At 39.6% G+C, this 20,524-nt stretch overlaps 2 protein-coding genes across 2 annotated transcripts; both read left to right on the top strand.

The window, feature by feature from the left end:
• The first annotated feature begins 11,971 nt into the window (after positions 1-11,971).
• Positions 11,972-13,781, top strand: LOC130140491 (nuclear pore complex protein NUP214-like). The gene is made up of 2 exons (XM_056320018.1): positions 11,972-12,114; positions 13,044-13,781. The coding sequence occupies exons 1-2, from the start codon at positions 12,010-12,012 to the stop codon at positions 13,221-13,223; spliced, it is 285 nt and encodes a 94-aa protein (XP_056175993.1). The 5' UTR covers positions 11,972-12,009; the 3' UTR covers positions 13,224-13,781.
• Positions 13,782-15,257: 1,476 nt separating this feature from the next.
• LOC130140490 (nuclear pore complex protein NUP214-like) lies at positions 15,258-17,753 on the top strand. Its single transcript, XM_056320017.1, has 5 exons — positions 15,258-15,346; positions 15,650-15,774; positions 16,563-16,675; positions 17,182-17,330; positions 17,438-17,753. Exons 1-4 carry the CDS (start codon positions 15,292-15,294, stop codon positions 17,327-17,329), a joined length of 441 nt encoding a protein of 146 aa, XP_056175992.1. The 5' UTR covers positions 15,258-15,291; the 3' UTR covers position 17,330; positions 17,438-17,753.
• The last annotated feature ends 2,771 nt before the right edge of the window (positions 17,754-20,524 follow it).

Genomic DNA, 20,524 nt, shown 5'->3' with positions numbered 1-20,524 from the left:
TTTAAAGAACATAATGAACCTGTCAGCTTTGGTTACAGTGTAATTCAATCCCTCTGCCTTACTATGTCCCGATCGAACAAAGACCATGGAGTATTTGTCAAGTCACCAATTCGATCATATGCACAAATCTAATTGACATACATTTTATATGAGACATGAACAGTTCATTCTCGGTTACAACCCCGGCCGAGGATTTCAATGCAGTGTCAAGATTAGATTGCATAGGACATCATTATTGTACCTTGCATATAACAAGGAGACAGATTCCATTTTGCGCACACGTGTAACTTCGTATGTGAACGAACTATGGCCATCAAGTACAGAGACGAATCAACGAAGCGGCAATATGCGCACCTGTGAACCATAGCCATCCAACATACAAGTCAACACTGTACCTCAGGTCTAAGGATTATTTACACAAAACCAGAGCACGAACGATTAGACATTGACCACGCTAAAAGTTTCCATGTTGCTAATCATTCTATGCATGTCACGTTCAGTGAACTTGTCTGATACAAGCACCTGTGTTCTAACTCGGGTATCGCAATATCTAATGACTCGTGACTCGTCATTCCCTTAAGTATCCAATACTTATTGGTGAAGTTACGAACACACCGGTCTCAACAGGATCATTAATATCCACTCAATGATCCATCGACCGAGAACAATTTAAAGATTCAGTCTAACTGTGAACCTGTCACACATATTCTTAACGTCTCAAGAATAGGTCCAGTCACAACTGATCTTATGGAATCATTCATATATTTAAATAATTGGACAAATGAATGAATGCGTCCTTGCCATTAAATAAATAATGTAATTGAAAGTACAACTTAAATCCCTAACATGTAACTATTACATAGTAACTTTAGGGCATACATCTAACAATCTCCCACTTGCACTAAAGCCAATTTGTTTGGTACCTCAAACCCATTTTGTCAATGTGTCTTTCAAAAGAAGACTGAGGTAAGGCCTTAGTGAAGGGATCTGCCACGTTTTCCGCTGAGGCAATTTTCTGCAAGGCGATATCACCTCTCCCAACAATTTCTCTAATGAGATGGAAGCGTCTCTCAATGTGCTTGGACTTGTGGTGAGACCTTGGTTCCTTCGCTTGAGCTATTGCCCCATTGTTATCACAAAACAATGTTATTGGTTGTGCAATGGAAGGAACGACTCCAAGTTCAGAAATGAACTTCTTCGTCCAAGCGGCTTCCTTTGCTGCTTCTGAAGCAGCTACATACTCTGCCTCAGTGGTGGAATCAGCAGTTATGCTCTGTTTGGAACTCTTCCAACTAACTGCGCCACCATTAAGTGTAAAGACAAACCCAGATGTAGACTTATAATCATTAGGATCCGATTGAAAATCGGAATCAGTATAAGCTTCAACTTTAAACTCTCCTTCTCCATATATCAAGAATAAATCCTTAGTCCTTCGCAAGTACTTAAGGATATTCTTGACTGCTATCCAGTGCTCTTCCCCTGGATCAGACTGATATCTGCTAGTAATGCTTACAGCATGTGCAATATCAGGTCTCGTACATAACATAGCATACATTATGCTTCCAATAGCAGATGCGTAAGGTATCTTTGCCATCCGCTCTCTTTCTTCAGGAGTGTTGGGACACATCTCCTTGGAAAGATGGATTCCATGCCTAAAAGGCAATAATCCTCTTTTGGAACATTGCATGTTAAAACGTGTTAACACTTTGTCTATGTACATAGATTGTGAGAGGCCAATCAATCGTCTCGATCTATCTCTATAGATCTTGATACCTAAAATACAGGTTGCCTCTCCTAAATCTTTCATGGAGAATTTCTGTGACAAGAATAGTTTGATCGATGATATCATCGGTACATCGTTCCCGATCAAAAGTATATCATCGACGTATAAAACTAGAAATGCAATTGCACTCCCACTGACCTTCTTGTATACACAAGGTTCATCCGGGTTTTTGATGAAACCAAACGATTTGACTACTTCATCAAAACGGATGTTCCAACTTCTGGAGGCTCGTTTGAGTCCATAAATGGATCTCTTAAGCTTACACACCTTCCGACGTTCACCATTGGATTCAAAACCCCGTGGTTGTTCCATATAGATGTCCTCCTCAAGAAAGCCATTTAGAAAAGCCGTTTTGACATCCATTTGGAATATCTCATAATCTAGGTGTGCAGCTATAGCCAACATAATCCGAATGGATTTTAGCATGGCTACAGGTGAGAAAGTTTCGTCATAATCGATTCCTTCTTTTTGACGATATCCTTTCGCCACCAACCGTGCTTTGTAAGTTCCAACTTGACCCTCAACATTCATCTTCCTCTTGAAAATCCATTTACAGCCAATTGGTACAATACCATCAGGCAGGTCAACTAAGGTCCAAACTTCGTTGGAATACATTGAATCCATTTCGGATTTCATGGCTTCTAGCCATTTACCAGAATCGATGTCCGACATCGCCTCCTCATAGGTGTTTGGATCACTAGGTTGATCACCATCATTCACAATGAATAATGGTTCAATATGTTCAACCAAGTGTCTATAACGAGCAGGTGGACGAGACGTTCTCGCACTCCTCCTAAGAGGTTGTGTATCAGAAGCTCCCACTGAATCAGAGATCGGTGTTTGAACTTGGTTATTTGGTACTTCATTTTTCTCTTCTTGTAAGACTATTTTCCGTCCAGCACCACCTTCCTGGACAAACTGATTCTCCAGAAAAGAAGCATGCCTGCTGACCGAAATTCTTAGGTCAGAGTGAAAATAGAAATAGTATCCAAGAGACTCCTTTGGATATCCAATGAAGCGACCTTGTTCAGACCTAGCCTCCAACTTTTCCATTTTTAGCTTTTTGACGAAAGCTGGACAACCCCAAATCTTGATATGATTAAGACTTGGTTTCCTACTATGCCATATCTCATAAGGCGTAGTTGGAACAGATTTGGATGGCACTGCTTCGGTACATATGCGGCTGTCTCGAGGGCATATCCCCAAAGGGATATAGGCAAATCGTGTAACTCATCATAGATCGCACCATATCTAATAAAGTGCGATTTCTTCTTTCAGATACACCATTGTGTTATGGAGTTCCAGGAGGTGTCCACTGTGATACAATGCCATTATCCTTAAGATAGTCTAGGAATTCAGTACTAAGGTATTCACCTCCTCGATCAGATCGAAGAGCCTTAATACATTTTCCTGTTTGTTTCTCAACTTCAGCCCTGAATTCCTTGAACTTTTCAAAAGATTCGGATTTATACTTCATTAAGTACAAATAACCATACCGTGACTGATCATCGGTGAATGTAATGAAGTAAGAATAACCACCTCTAGCATTTTCATTTATTGGTCCACATACATCTGTATGTATCAATCCCAAGATATGTCAGGAGCTCGCGCACTATGTCCCACAAAAGGCGCTTTGGTCATTTTTCCTAGAAGACATGCCTCACAAGCCGAGTATGGCTCAAACATTGATGGATTAATATATCCATCATTACTCAACTTGTTAATTCTATCTTCTCCAATATGACCTAATCGAAGATGCCAAACATACTTTGGGTTTGGACTATCTCTAGGGCGTTTATTAGTTATGGCATTTATATCATTATTTTGTTGCTTATTGGCATTGGTAATCGCATTACCGAACATTGTAATGGTATAAAGATTATTGGTTAATAAGCCAGAACCAACACATCTCCTATTATGATAAATAGAACATACATCATCAGCAAAAGAAAATTCATAATTCTCTTTACTCAAACGAGGTATAGAGATGATGTTCCTAACAGCATTCTTATAATGCAAGCAATTTTTCAATACCAATACATGTCCAGAAGGCAAACATAAACGAAAAGTCCCTATAGCTAACGCAGACTCTTGCTCCATTTGCAAATGTTAGGACAATTTCATTTCGCCCTAGCATCCTGCTTATTTCCGGTTACGCAAAGACATACAAATATGTGAGGTTGCGCGGAATCTAGAACCCATAAGTTGGATTCAAGCACTAACCATAAGATTAGTTTCAATAAGCATAGACACCATACCTTCGCAAGGTTGGTCCTTTGGCTTGACCTTCAAGCTCGCGAGGTACTTCTGCGGTTCCTCCTCCAAGGTGCCCTTTGACACCACGGTAGTGACAATTCCCTTTTTCAACCTTGGGCTTTGATTGCACGCATGTTTCATAGGCTTCTTCCATTTCTTTTTCTTCAAAACAGTTTTACTCTTTGAAGAAGAAGCCTTAGCTATAGCCACCACATTGGGCCTCGTGTTGTGCATTTCCTTCTCATAAACTACCAACATACTATGTAACTCAGCAAGAGTTTTCTCCATTTTGTGCATGTGGAAGTTTTGGACAAAACCAGAGAAGGAATCGGGCAAAGATTGGAGGATCAAATCCACAGCTAACTCATTATCCATAACAAGATTAAGCCTAGCCAACTCTTCTATGTGCCAGATCATTTTCAAAGCATGATCATTAACCGATGATCCCTCAGCCATCCTCATACGGTACAATGCCTTAGATATCTCATATCTAGAGGTTCGACCATTCTCATCAAAATATTCTTTTAAGTGCAAGATGATCGACCTAGCATCTTCCATAGTTTCATACTTCTTCTGCAATTCATTATTCATTGAAGCAAGCATGTATGACCTAACTTTTAAGTCATCATCACGCCATTTATCATACGTGACTCGCTCCTCTTGGGTCCCACCCTCAGGAAATGAGTCTGGCATCTTTTGATCAAGTACATACCCAATTTTCTCCGAATTGAGAACAATTCTCAAATTTCTCACCCAGTCAGTGAAATTGGGTCCAGTCAAACAATTCTTGTCAAGTATAGAAGCGAGTGGGTTTGTGGTCACCATTTTCAGAGTAATAATATATCTGTGCAGAAAATAAATTATTAGCCGTTGTCTTTCAAAATAACCATTTCATTTTGGCCTTTAAATGAAATAGTGCCTCCCACTAAATTTTTCGAATCCCATACTCCTTAAAATGGGAAAACGGTAATCTTTGTTGGGTAAAGATTACTAGTGGGGATTGGAGTCCCACCAGGCCATAGCCCACCTCACCTAACAGTTATTGGTGTTCTATTAACTTAGTGAGTGAACTAACTTGTTCAACACATCACATGCGAGTCCCAATCATAACTTTGGCCTTTAGACCATGAATGTCTCACCTGACAGTTATTGACATCATGATCATAATTAAGTCTAGCACATCATCTCATGCAAGTATTGAAAACACAAACGATCCCCTCACCTAACAGTTATTGGAAATCGTTTGGCTCCAACCCCACAACATCACATGCATAATGGAGTGATCCAATATTATAAATGGCAATTGACCCCTATGTATCCATAGCCGGTCAATCAACCACTATAATATTGGACCAAACCATGACGATGGAAGGCCACGAGTCCGAAACCCGTTTCGACTTAATATAATTAATAAGGAGGTTTGGGTCGTTATTAATGGTCTCACTTTGCACATTAACCGGTTTAACATGCATAACAACTGAATAAATAAATAGATATCAAATGCATAAAAATCTATCCTACGTGGTGATCATGGAATTATGGCTCAATGGGTCTCGAGCCAATGAGTCCCATTTAGCCATTTTAATGTTTTAATAATAGAGATCCGCTCTTCACTTCTTCTTGGATCCTTGAACTCTTCACGTACCGGGCCCATAGAGCTCTCCGGCTTTAATGGCTCCTCCTCATGTAATGTTTACATCAACAATTGATAATACTAAACTATACTAAAAAAAAATTACATGGAAATAAAAAAAAAAAAAGGACGCAGCCTCCATTTAATAATTACAACCCCAAAAATACCTGTAATCATCATACATTCATCCATACATCAATCATATTGATTAGGGGTTTTTCCATGATCACCACCCTTCCTCACGAGCCATAAATTCTAAATTTAAAGCTTTGGAAGGCACAAATAAAATTCTGCACTGAATCAAATTCATGGCCGAGCAACGTAAGCCACGTCAAGAAATCAAAACCGGTGAAACAAATTTCACGTGCGTGATTCCAACTGACGGTAGCATTGTCGCCTCTCGATTCATAGTCGTGAATCATTTTGCAGAAGAAAAAGGCAAATAGAAAATAAGGTACAGATTTTTGATTCAAAATTGATTTAGTTCCGATTTTTGCTCAGTTGATCAAATTTATCATATAAATTAATCAACTTCTATAGGCCACTTAAGAACAAGCAATTCTCTCAACAAAGTAAATTGCCCATTGGATCGCAAAAATATATATATGAACCAAAATCAATTAAACGCACGAGAACGCCTAAGGATTGGCTCTGATACCATTGTTGGATTTCTACGGAACATGCATAGTTAAAATTAAATATAAACGCAGCGGAAAATTATAACCATACATGTATCTCCAAAGGCGTTGTTCGTGCATTTCAATCAAAAATCGGAAAGACCATAGGGGTTAAACGAATTACCTTTCGTAGTGTGCCCAAAATGATTTCGGTTCGGATGTTCTTCAGTTCAAGCCCCACAAGCGTCGGACCTCTAGTTCAGACACACCACCAATCGCACGACGAACGGAAGGAAGAACTTGCGGGTAATCACCAATATAATTGTGCTAGCAATCCTGTGACGACAACTCTCCGCACTCTCGATATTTCAGTCACGTCGTTGGAAGAGAGAAACGTATTTTCTTAACTCCGACGAACGCATGATAATGCCCTTAATTGCACCCTTTCTTCGTCACTATTTCAGCAACCGTTGCTGATAGCACTTTATTAGTGGGGTCAGCAACGGTTGCTGATCGCCACCCTTCACACGATCAGCAATCATTGCTGATCGTGTGTGCATAGAACACACGACCAGCAACGGTTGCTGGTCGTGGATGATGCCCACGGTCGACAACGATTCTTGCGATCGTGGGTGATGCACACGGTCAACTGCGACCGTGTGCATGCGCTATCATCATCATTTTCATTTTTTTTTTAAATTTTAAATTAAAACACACACGATCAGCAAGGAGCTGACCGTTGTTGACCGTGTACACTTTTAATTAATAAAATTAAGAGTGTAAGATCATATGGCACATTAACATGTGCCACTTTAGGTTTGCGTGTGCATCATATGCACGCACGATCATGACTGAAATAAAATTAAGTTAAATCATATTTAATTTAATCTCAATCTGACTAATCGATTGCTATAATTGCAAACATATTTGCAATATTGCATCCTCCGTATAACGTCATTCTAAATTGGTTATGGTGTGTGACATCCCTAGGTTCATCACTGATCTAGTAGTAGGACTTGCACTAACACGTTAGTACTCCCAAGAGAATTGATTGTCCCGATCAACCTCTAGGTCCTACAAGCCACGATTGACATCTAGCAATATCTCATGGCTACCTAGATAGTGTGAATGTTTAAAGAACATAATGAACCTGTCAGCTTTGGTTACAGTGTAATTCAATCCCTCTGCCTTACTATGTCCCGATCGAACAAAGACCATGGAGTATTTGTCAAGTCACCAATTCAATCATATGCACAAATCTAATTGACATACATTTTATATGAGACATGAACAGTTCATTCTCGGTTACAACCCCGGCCGAGGATTTCAATGCAGTGTCAAGATTAGATTGCATAGGACATCATTATTGTACCTTGCATATAACAAGGAGACAGATTCCATTTTGCGCACACGTGTAACTTCGTATGTGAACGAACTATGGCCATCAAGTACAGAGACGAATCAACGAAGCGGCAATATGCGCACCTGTGAACCATAGCCATCCAACATACAAGTCAACACTGTACCTCAGGTCTAAGGATTATTTACACAAAACCAGAGCACGAACGATTAGACATTGACCACGCTAAAAGTTTCCATGTTGCTAATCATTCTATGCATGTCACGTTCAGTGAACTTGTCTGATACAAGCACCTGTGTTCTAACTCGGGTATCGCAATATCTAATGACTCGTGACTCGTCATTCCCTTAAGTATCCAATACTTATTGGTGAAGTTACAAACACACCGGTCTCAACAGGATCATTAATATCCACTCAATGATCCATCGACCGAGAACAATTTAAAGATTCAGTCTAACTGTGAACCTGTCACACATATTCTTAACGTCTCAAGAATAGGTCCAGTCACAACTGATCTTATGGAATCATTCATATATTTAAATAATTGGACAAATGAATGAATGCGTCTTTGCCATTAAATAAATAATGTAATTGAAAGTACAACTTAAATCCCTAACATGTAACTATTACATGGTAACTTTAGGGCATACATCTAACAGAAACGTCTTTCCTTCCGTATTAAACGCCGTCACCTCCACGCCTCGCGCAGGATCGTCGTCCTCCTCGAGCAACGGGAGTATGAACTCCCGGACGTGGTCCTTCCACAGGAGGAGCCGGTTCTGTTGTTCTCTGAGGTCGCTCGACTTCAACCGCTTCTCGAATGGACCCCGGCATTGCCCGATAGAGTCGATCAGCGCGTTCATGCGCTGGACAATGGGAGGGTTGGATCTGCGCAGCTGGCGAAGCGGTGCGCCCGAACTGCTCTCTGGAACGTCCTCGGATCTCGCGGTTTCATCGCCCTCGGAGACACGATCGCCGGCGTGCTTCAATACGGAAAGAAACAGCGATGCTTGAAGGACTTCTTTGGCTTCATCACTTTGGCTTCGACTGCTCTCCATGTCGACTGTTTCTCTATTCACAGCTTCTGAAGCATTATATATAACATGTTACTAGCCAGGCCAGGTAGAATTTGCACTTTCCTAAGGTGAATAGGAGTCCATCTGAAATATTTCCTAAAATATACTTAGATAGAAGAGTTGCTGTTTGATATTATTAAGTTAGTCGGGTTGAGTGAGTTTCAACATTATCGGATTTTCTTCGTGAGTGTCCTATTAAGCAAGGGGTTATCGTTTTCCAAAGATCAAGCTGAACTGGCGAAACGGGTATTTTTCCTTTTTAAAAGGGTTTGATACAATGAAAAATCCTAAATTGGTACACTTGTGACAAACCCTCTATTAATTTATGTTAAATTTTATTGTCAAATTGCTAAATTGGATGACACGTAATAGTTGACGAGTGTACTAATTTGGGGTTTGACATTATCTGATTTTCTTCATGAGTGTCCTATTAAGCAAAGGGTTATCATTTATAGAGATCAAGCTGAACCGGCGAAAATGGTAATTTTCTTTTTTAAAAGTGCTAACAACATGAAAAACTCTAAATTGGTACACTTGTGACAAACCCTCCGTTAATTTACGTTAAATTTTACCATCAAATTGCTGAGTTGGATGACACGTGATAGTTCACGGATGTATCGGTTTAGGGTTTGACCCCTCTGGTTGTCACAGGTATACCAATTTGTGATTTTTTTTTTGTGGTATTAATTCAATTGAACGAAAATTAGTGGAGGGTAAATATGTTATATATGTACCAGTTTGGGATTTTTGGTTATCAAAAAATTAGTTTAAGGTAAATTTATCACAGATATACTAATTTGAGAGTTTTTTTGTGGTACTAACCCTTTTTTAAATCGATTTATATGCCGATTTTGAAGCCAATGCTCGATTGTCATTTAGTGACAAAATATAGATTTTTCTTATCAAAGAAAGGATGAATGTTACCCTTTTGGATTGCTGATTTGGCAAAAAAGAAATACCATAATTACATTAGAAAGATTATTCTAATTGCTAAATATTTATGAATGTCAGAACGTGGATGTTTTCTAGTTAGTCAGATGAAGCGAGTCTTGACATTATCGGATTTATTTTTCCAGAAATCAAGATAAACATAATTAAGGAAAGGGGATTTTTTTTAATTGATTTTAATTGATTTAAATGTGAGTTTTGAAGCTAAGGATAGATTTATTTTCAACGAGGGAAATAAGAGGCTGTCATTTTTGTGACAAATTTAAATTTTTCTAGTTAAATAAAGGATGAATTTCCCTTTTTCGGCTGCTGATTTGGTTGGACTTGACATGAATTAAGAATGATTTTGGCAAAATAGCAATAATTACATCGAGAAGATTATTCTAATTGGTACAATTGTTACGGATGCCGATGTGCCGGTATGTGTGCCAACCGTGGCTCGATGTTAGGATTCAACCCAATTGTGTATGTTTGTATACGTGAGATTATGTGTAGCCACTGTTGATAGCATTAATGCATTTTATTTACTGACATGCTCTATTATAATAAAGGGATAATGACACAAACAATTCATGAACTTTAGTTCAATATGAAATGTGATCCTTGAACTTTTTATTTGTTTAAGGTGATCTCTCAACATTTGGTCTGAAGTATATGAAAATGTTTAATATAGTCCATGAACTTGAATTAATGCAATGACTACATTGAACATTCTCATATAGTTCGGAGACTAAATTGAACATATACCAAAAGTTCAAGGATGATAATGAACAAATTAACTTTTCGGTTCTTCGTGACTCTTCATTGTTTTTAAATAAAACAAAAAACATTGTGTTTTCGCGCAACATTTTTCTACTGCTCTCTTATTCTTCATCATTGTCATTTTTGTGTGATTAATCTGCAAAGTTGCGTTCAAAGGTTTTCTTTGAAGAAGTACCACTTCATAGGAAATGCGATACGTTCTATCCTAGGAGGCAATTGTTCAAGAACCTTGGGTACCGGTAGAGAGGACAAATTGTCTTAAGGACACAATGTGAATTCGTCGGGCTCGGATCATTCGTCAACATTCGGATTACTTATCTGCGCTTTAAGGTTTGTTGAACAACTTTGTTTTTGCACATACTAACACTTAGGAATCAACAAATTTTTATTGGAAAACTATTACCTAATTACTGTTCTCACAGGGATTAAATCTAAAATTGTGGGTTCTTATCTTTTTCTTGATTTCACTACTCGAATGTGATGAATTATTTTTCTTTTTGTCTTCTGGTGGATTCCTCCTCGATCATTGGAGGGCCTATAGATGATATGAGCAAGAAGATGTTGAACTTTCTGAGTCTCTTCTGAATGCTCTCAGCCTCTTCTTACTCTTGATCATTCCTTTGCTGTTCTGTGAAATGTCCTCTCTTGCTTTTGGGTGTACCCGTAAATCCACAAACTGTAGAGTGATGTGCTTTTGGCTGAGAATGTATTGCCATGAAGGTTGGTTCCGCTAGAGAACAAAAGGCGAGAGAGAAGAGGATCGGATACAAAATGTTGTGAAGCAGTAGAGAGAGAGTGAGAGAGAGAGAGATGAGACCAGCCAATCAACGGAAATGTACAAAGAACTTGTGGTCCCGATAGAGCAGCCAAAGCTTTGCTGGTGCTGTAATATAGTATTGCGAGGAAAAGAGTCACGAGACGAATGATTTTTGTGGGTATTAAGCCCATTATGCAATGATTCTTTGCCCCTCTCGTCCTTCTCCTCCTCTCTCTCTCTTTTCATTATCGACTACTTCATCGTAACTCGTATGTATCTAAGGAAATAATTTCGTTTTCTTCCAACGCAATAACGCAATAAACCTCACGCACTTCCACGGGCACCGTCTTCGTCATCACCGCCGATTACCGTCGATCGGAGCTCGGCCGTTCCTTCCCCTCCCCCTCTCTCTCGCGGTCGGAAACTCCAGCTCCTGCCATGGCCGCGACAATCGAGCTGAAGGACGAGGCCGAAGGGAAGGGCGTGCCGACCTCCGATTTCATCTTCGTCCGGATCGGCAAGCAGATGCCGGTCGAGTCCGCGGGGGGCGGCGGCGGTGCCAGGCCGGACGGCCCCGGCCGCTCACCGTCTCCGAGCGGTTCCAGCTCATCTTCGTGGCCCACTCCTCTGGTGAGTTTGTAGACCTCGATACGTTCGTCCGATTGGTAGCCTGTGGCGGTGCAATTTGGTGCTAATCGTGCTCTGGTCTGTAGGGTTTTGCGTCGCGACGACCAGCCGTGTGATGGAGATGGCGAAGGGGATTAGGAAGTGGTGGAGAGGTCATTACGTGCAGGCACTGAGCGACGTGGACGTACCCATGGGGGCGGTTGGCTTGCTCTCGCTTTCTCCTGATTCTTCGACGCTTGCGGCTTCTCGTGGGGGGACTGTTTACTTCTTCTCGGTTGAATCGTTTCACTATAAGGTTAGTTCAGACTCAGAGTCCCTTTTGTTAGATCACGCTATATGTTTATATGAGAAAATGGCTGAAACTTTGGGGCCGGAATTCCTTTTCCAATTACACTCCCTACATGTGGAGATCCTTGAAAAAAAGTCGACTTTTTTCTCATCATGTTGTGATTCTTTTCTGAGCATGTTCATTGAGAATTCTTGTTAGACGCTGACCGACGCCTATGTTGTTACATTCGGTTCGGATTAGGAATAGTTATAGCTGGCCCTGCGTTTTGGACATTTTCCTGTATATGCTCTTTTGGCTTTTGGGAACTGAGATATCTCTAGTTACGTTTGCTTTCGTTTTATATCTGCAAATGATTATAGGGTTCGAGTTATCCATAATAAAGACAGAATCATGAGCCATAATGAAGTTGGTGGACGGTATCCTCCCTTAGTAATGAGCTACAGCCCTATAGACGTGGATGCTTAGTTGAGTTTTATTATCCTGGTCTAGCTGGAGCCTCGTTTTGTGGGACATAGACTAATGTTTCGTTAATAAATCTGATTTATTAGGTTGTACTTACATTGACAATTGTCAGCTTTGTGCATCTGATGCACTGCACATGTACAAAAATCCAAAACATATTTTGAAATAGGCGGTGATTGCTTGCAATTTGCATTTTTATCCCCTTATTTATCTTTATTCTCCATAGGTTTTGCATGCAAATTATTTGCTAGGTCGACTTAAAACCGAGAAATTGAAACACTTTGACATGGGGTTGGAAAGAGAAAGCTTCCTTTTATCCGTTAACATCATGTGCAGTCCTTAAAATTCTGCATTTCAAATTATATTTGATGAAATTATGCTGTCTTTGACTCTTGTTCTTCTTTCATAAAGGAGTAATACATATACGCTTTTTGACGAGGGTTTGCTTCTGATTGAGCCCTTCAATCATGCAGAAGGAAGAACGTATTTTTTCCTGCTCATTAGATGAAGGAAGTTCTGTAAAGGACATGAAGTGGCTAAAGAAGAGACATAATTCATACATTCTTCTGACAAGTTGCGGGAACCTGTATCTTGGGAGCATTCGTGAACATTTAGAGCATTTAATGGATAATGTTGATGCCGGTATGCTTTAAAAATCAAGAACTTCTTCACTTAGGCTCTGCTTATTATGAGTGGCAGTTTAAAACAAGTTTGTTCTGTAGAGACTTTTGTTGCTTGTCACCCTTGATTTCCACGCTGCTTCTTTGTTGCGGTATCAATTCATGCTCGAGAACATGGACTCTGTTTCAATATGTTCTTTTCTCCCCTTGAGTTTGAGAGACTCACATATATACTGCTGATTATTTGTATTTAGGAGGATAGACTGAACTATACATAATATAAAAGCTGGTGCATCCATAGAGCATTGATGAAAGTTTGAAAGTTCCACCGAATATAGCTTTTCTTATGTGGCTGATAGAGTTGACGTGAAGATTACACTTGTCTTGCTCTATTAAATTAGCATGCTGTCTTCATTTGTATTGTGTGCTTATGGGAGATTGTTTAATCGGGATGGCTATCTGATCCAAGAAAGTTGGGTGCTGAAAGTTCCATGAGTGGATCAAATGCAGTGGATCGTTTTTCATATATAATGTCTTCAAGTACATTAGAAATGTACATGGAAAGAAAGAAGGAAGAACAAAAAAAACACATCAAAAGACTAGAGTTTTAGAAACATGTCCAAAGCCGAATAGAGGAGCCCAACAGAAGTAGCCAAAGATTCAAGTACATCAGAAATGTCCAAGGAAAGAAAGAAAAAAAAAACGAAAAAAACCAAGGTTGCAGTAAACACTACAATGACCTCTGGAGTGAATCTTGCTGTGGCTTTCACAAAATATTCTTGTAGAGTACCTTAACCATCATTTTTCGTCTAGTTTGGTGAAGCTCTTTCTGTTTAGTGTCTGCGATGCTGCTTTATGTTGTTTTACTTATTGTTGTTTGTTTGCATTGTGATTTGGTTTGATTTCTAGGGTTTTTGTTTACTATCAATTCATGCTCAAGAAAGTGGACTCTATTTCACTGTGTCCTTTCTCCCATTGGGTTTGAGAAACCAACTTAGCTATTGCTGATTATATGATTTTGAAGGATAAATTAATTGTACTTACTACCAATGCTGTTGCATCTGTTGAGCCTTGACTTGAAAGTACCATTGAATTGCTTTTCTTACTTATAGAGTTGACGTGAAGCTCGCGTTCAGTCTTTCTTTTAAATTAGCATGCTGTCTTCATTTATATTCTTTGTTTATGGAGAGCATTCACCTGTGATGGCTACCCGATTCAACAAATTCTGCCGCTAAAAGTTCCATAATTGGATCAAACATAGTGTGTTGTTGATCAGCATATTTGCATACACTGTGATGAGCTCTTGAATCTCGCTCTGTGTTTCACAAAGTATCCGTGTAAAGTACCTTAACCATTAATTATTGTCTAGTTTGGTAGTGTTCTTTCTAATTACTTTCTGCAATGCTACTTTATGAAGTATTACTTATTTGTTGTGCGATAATGCTGCTTGATTTGTGGTTCTCGTTTTATTTTAGTTTCAATTCATGCTCAAGAACATGGACTTTATTCAATGTTTCATTTTCTCTCTTTGAATTTGAGAGACCAACTTATCTAGTGCTGATTATTAAGATTTCAGTGGATGAACTAAACTATACATACTACGAATTGACGTGAAGCTTGCGCTTAGCTTTCTCTTAGCATGCTGTCTTCATTACATTGCGGGGTTTTGGTAGATCATTCAAATCTCGATGGTCATCTGATCCAAGAAATTCTCTTGCTGAAAGTTCCATAATCGGATCAAACATACAAACTTTCATCATTCTATTACCCATTCGTATTACAGTGAGCTCTGGAACGAACTCTGCTCTGGCTTTCACAAAGTATGCTTATAGAGTACCTTAAACATCATGTTTTGTCTAGTTTGGTAAAGTTATTTCTGTTTACTTCTTTAATGCTGCTTTATGGTGTATTAATTATTTGTTTGGACGGTAATTCCTTAAAATGAACGTAAAGAATTAGCATAGTCGTTCTCGTTATTCTTCATACTCTGTTTAGCCTTTCTCCTTTCGGTTGATCGCAAGGTGCAAAAGAAGATTATATTCTTTGTGGCAAGGAATGACACCTAAGTATTCTTTCATCCAAATTAAATGAGAAGTTCCACATGGCATTGTCACTCCAACCATGGACAGGAGAGTCTGACGAATTTAGTGTGAAAGGTAAATCGACTCTGATGTTCAAATTTAGATGTTTTGTTTGGCAATTTGCTTATAATTTGTTATCTGAAGGCATACCTTCCTATATCCCTGAGTAGAGGTTAGTTGGAAGATGATCATTTATGCTGTAACTTTCACTGAGATTAAATTTTGGATAAATAATATGGTCCTTCAGAAAAAGTTTGCTCCATATTTGCACGTGCAAGGGTTGTTTATTTTCATATATGGATTCTGCTCAGACTTGAATTCTTTCTAAGGAATAACTTTGGTCTTTAAGGTTTTTAATGTGGGTGAATTTGTGAACAGTGGATTCTCTCAAGTGGGTTCGTCCCGATTGCATCGTTCTAGGGTGTTTTCAACTTACCTCAAACGGCATGGAGGAAGGTTATCTTTTGCAAGTAATCAGGACCAGAGACGGCAACTTTTTTAATGTGGGTGAAACAATCCTTGACACAATTTTCACTATCAATCGTTTAATCTTCAAAAATATTTGGCAAATATTATCACTATCATTGTGATCATCATCATCATCATCATTAAGCAGCTAGAGAGGTTCATGAGCAATCTCCTTTAGTAACTAGAAAAGTTAATTTTTATACTCTTGTGTACTCAAAGAACAATTAACAAGTGACTTTTCTGAACTTGATTTCAGTATGATTTTATGGTAATTGGCTTGGAATTGAAGTAGTTTTAGTCTCTACTTACTAGATCTGGTCGCACTGATCTGCCATGGTCCCTTAATTACCACATTGTCTTGTATTGTAAATTCTTGCTGTGATGGTTTCCAAATTCCTCTTGTAATTAAATTGTTTCGCGTGGAATCCCGTGACATAGTTATTTTTTCTCTCGTGCCAGTCTTAACATTTTTGTTCTAATCAAAATTGTACTGTCTGAAAATGTCATTGATGACGAAAGAGAACTTTTTGGTGCACTTGCTGTCGTGGCTATACAAAGTTTCTACAAATATCTAAACGAGTCCATGGCTGCTAGATGTTGCAACTAGGATGTGAAGGAGAGGGCATATTCCTATGTCTCGATAGTTTTCCATTTTCATAGGATGACATGCAAATGGTGGCTTGCCATTAGTTATATGTATAGCAACATATTTGAATGTGGGGATGCTGTTCTCGTTGAGTGACGTCCTTAGGACTATGTTCAAAAATTTAAATTTACAATCTGATGATTTAATTAGTCATTTTGGTAATATTGATTTCTGTAGGCTTCTTCTGAGGCGATACTGCAATCCTTTTGTGATGTTTTCCGTGGAATTGTGGATGATATTATTCCCGCAGGATTTGGGCCGCATCTGTTCTTTAACTATTTGGAAGAACAGTAATGTCCTAATTTTTACTTTCTCTCCATATTTTATTTCTTTTATTTGTCATTGAGACTCTGATTGCTTGCACCTCTTATCATATCTCGTTTGAGAGATTCATAATTTTAGAATATTTCAATTTGTTTTTCTTTTGACTCGTGGCCATTTAATACGTGATTTTTTATCACTTGCGTCAGGTGCAAAGCCCTGATTTTGGCCTAATTATCTTATGTTGATACGTGTTAAATTTTGGTCTTCCATCATGGAAATAACCCAATTGGCAAATTAACACGAGTTGCATGCCTGTTCACAAATTTGAACTTCTTGCTTTGGTTCTAATAGCACATTGATCTCATGAGAAAGTTAAACTGACAGATTTCCTCTTTTTTCCTACTTATATAGATATTTGACTTTTGAAAATACCGTCAGAGATTAGCTACTGTATTTTTTCCTGCTGCAGTATCCACGGAAACGATATTGCAGAGCAAATAAAGGCTAACCTCTTTTCTTCTTCTCATTTCAGCAAGCTTGCAATTGCAGCTAACCAAAAAAATGTGGACCAGCACATTATCCTGTTCAGTTGGTCACTTGGTGAGGAGATGAATGAAGCAGTAGTTGTTGATATTGATCGAGATCACTGGCTTCCAAGAATTGAGCTTCAAGGTACATGAGGTTGTAGATGAACTTATATGTAGAGTTGCAATATTTTTTAATCATTTTCATTTAATACATTGTTTGTTAGTTAATCTATGCTTACATTCATTTTTCGGGAAGATTAGATACGTATTCTGTCCATTCCTCCTCATCAGGGTTCTGAAAGTACTAATGTTTTCACGAGGACAAGATAACTACATATTCTTGCACTTTTGCTATGTCCACTGTTTCAAGTATGTGGTTTATATTCTTGTTGATCAGACTCGGAGTGAATGGCGTTAGCGGAGGATTCCTATGAGATGATTGTATCTATCGTTTTCCTAGGTAGCTCTATGGTAGAGCTGTTGGTGCAGCATAGCGTATTGTAAGTTAAGCGTAAACAAAAAGATGGGCAGTGGTACATTCATCATGCAGATGACCGTCTCCTGTTACTTGTTGGTTTCTCTTCATTCATATTAATTTTCTTATTTGCCGTAAGTACCAATCTGTACTGAGGAGATTTAAAAATTCCATTGTGGTTTGAAAATGGTGACGACAATTCAATCCTGGGGCTTTGCGTTGGCAAAGTATGCATGTGTCATGGGCGATCTAGCGTTCCCACACCCGTGCGGCCCTTAGGAATTTCTCCCCAAGTAAGCCTTCCCACACTCACACTCACAAGAACTTTAGAGAGAGAAACTCTAGAGAGAGAAGCTCTCAACTTTGTATTGCTTCTTGAAAATGAGAGATGATAAAATGAGGGGAGGAGACCCATTATATACAAGTATCGGGCTGACCGTATCCGTAGATCTCTCCCCGATCTCAACGGTCGAGATCGTTCTCCCCCAATTACCCCACCTACCACATTTATTACGGAAGGGTATAATTACCGTATCGCCCACCCCAGGAGTATTCTAGAAGACATCAAGAAAATCCTAGTACTAGAACACTCGGGGCCCGCCTTCTCGTCCAAGGGTCGGTCACGATCCATCGTCCAAAAAACCTCAGAAACGATCCAATTGTTTGGGCCGTGACATTCTCCCCCACCTATTCGGGCGACGCCCTCGTCGCGTCTTCGGCATGGAAAGCATCGATGTGTTTCTTGAATTGCCAAAGAGCTTCCTCGGGCTTCCAACTTGCTTCACTCTCCGGAAGACCCTTCCATCGGATCAAGTATTCTCGCTTCGACGCACGATATCTCTTCCGTATGACTCGATCCGCCATTATGAAGTCGACGTCTCGATCATAGGAGGTCTTTGCTCCAAGCGGTGCCCGTTGCGACTCCCCTCGATCCGGGTCCTCTTCGTCTACACGGAAAGGTTTAGGCATACTCACATGGAATACCGGATGTACCTTAAGATTTGGTGGAAGTTCCAGTTTGTATGTGTTGACACCTGAATTTTCGTCGACCATCCAAGCATCCATTTCTTTGGCAAGATTATAAAGATAGAAATTTTCAACAAAAAAAAAATCGTTTGGGCCTAATTCATTCGTTGGCCCAATTTCAATTTTATTTTACAGCCCAACCTTTCCTTCACTTTATTTCCTTTCAGCCCATTTATCTTACGGAAGCCCAACCCATTGGCTCTTTTCCCATCTCCTCCTTGCGCTCACTTGTGTGAGCAAAGGAACAAGAAGGTGACGAAGAGAAACAGTGACGGACGCCCTTTGTCTGTGAGCGAATCAGAGGTGACCGAAGCAAATCCGATGGAGGTTCTAGAAGAAGAGATGAGCTGGCATGTCTGTTGGAAATAACAAACCAAAAGAGAACGGTTTGAAGAAGGGGCGTAGGATAAAAAGGCGGTGGAAGAGACATATTAAAGAGGACTGAAGAAGGAAAGAGGAGAACAGAGGAAGTTTCGCCGGAGAAGGGTCTTTGAAGAAGAGAGCGTTCGGTTTCTCTACTTGCGTAGAGGAATTCCGGCAAATCTCTGCCCCTTCTTCCATCGTCCGTTCACCGTCGCCGGTGAACAATCCCCGTGAATAACCATTTCGGATATACGAGACATCATTGTTCGTCGCTTCGGAAGCTCGAGTTATTGTTGTTCGTCGGTTCTTCGCCGTGCCGAAAGACGCCTAGTTCCGTTGCGGTCCTGTTCGTAGACGATCGTGAGGACTTCGCGTTGCTTCCAAACCAGACGATCGTGAGGACTTCGCGTTGCTTCCAAACCAGGTAAGACTTCTTTCTCTTATATGTACTGTTTTGGCCGAGAGAAGTTGATTCGATTTTCGAGTTTGTGTGAAAATCTCATGAAATAAGGCTATTTGTTGTAGAATAATATGATTTAGGCATCTGTACATCACTTGTTGATTGAGAATCATATCGAAATCAAATCGGAATCTCGTTTTTCAGATCGCATATCATATGTTCGACAAAATACTTGAAAGAAGAACCGAATTGATTTTTGTGAAATCAGTGCGTAGAACTCGTTCTTTTATGCTTGATGTGTTCTTAGGTTGATGAATCAATACTGAATCTGTGTTTTTCCTTGATTTTGTGGCATATTCATCATTTTTCCGAGTCGGCCATTGATGGAACCTTCGACGGAGATCCATTCCATTTTTGCCGGAATGATGCCTGCGGTTAGAGGCCGCTTCAGTTAGTCTATCTCACGATTTGATTTGCATATATGTTTCAGTTAACGTGATTTTTTGAGTTTGAGAATTTCTCGCCGGAGTTAGTCCGGCGATGTAGAAACTGTCGGCCAACTAGTGGCCGATGGTCATTAGCCGGCTGCGGTTAATTGAAGTCGACGATTGAAGGTTGAAGTTGATGGTGCTATGGAGTTCGTCGGATAAAAAGTGTTCTCTGTGAAAACGTGAAATAACTATTCTCGGCGAAGATGAGGGCGTAGAAAGAAAGCCATCGGGGAAGAAGACCAGAGAAAAGGGAATAAAGAAAATGAAAGAAAAGAAAAACTAGAAATAAAAAATAATAATAAGAGTTGAATATGGTGGAGATGAGATCGCATTCTAATCTGGCTGGAGACTAGGACAAATAAATGGGCTGAATTTTAGTGTGAATGGGCTGAATTTGGAGTTGGGCTAAATGAATAAAAAAAAAAGTTAGAAAACTTGGGCTTGAATTGTTGACGGCCCATCAGAAGAGACCCGAATTAGTACTGGGCCACAAGAACCAGTTCGAATTGCGAGTTTGACCGGACTGTTAGGGTCCGGGTCAGACCGGCTAAGCGGACCGGGTCCGAAGTCCATTTTTCTATAATAAAAAAATA

The sequence above is a fragment of the Syzygium oleosum genome, unplaced genomic scaffold (genome assembly GCF_021117445.2).
Source record: "Syzygium oleosum isolate NSW1041296 unplaced genomic scaffold, Sole_v2.1 Sole_v2.19, whole genome shotgun sequence".
Taxonomy (NCBI): domain Eukaryota; kingdom Viridiplantae; phylum Streptophyta; class Magnoliopsida; order Myrtales; family Myrtaceae; genus Syzygium; species Syzygium oleosum.
The sequence above is the reverse complement of the archived record's forward strand: the minus strand, read 5'-3'. Positions and strand labels throughout refer to the sequence as shown.

Coding starts and splice junctions, on each gene's coding strand:
- LOC130140491 (XM_056320018.1), top strand. CDS start 12,010: ATGGGGGCGGTTGGCTTGCTCTCGCTTTCTCCTGATTCTTCGACGCTT. Junction 12,115..13,043: donor TTGAATCGTTTCACTATAAG/GTTAGTTCAGAC, acceptor TCAATCATGCAG/AAGGAAGAACGTATTTTTTC.
- LOC130140490 (XM_056320017.1), top strand. CDS start 15,292: ATGGCATTGTCACTCCAACCATGGACAGGAGAGTCTGACGAATTTAGT. Junction 15,347..15,649: donor TGACGAATTTAGTGTGAAAG/GTAAATCGACTC, acceptor ATTTGTGAACAG/TGGATTCTCTCAAGTGGGTT. Junction 16,676..17,181: donor TTTAACTATTTGGAAGAACA/GTAATGTCCTAA, acceptor TTCTCATTTCAG/CAAGCTTGCAATTGCAGCTA.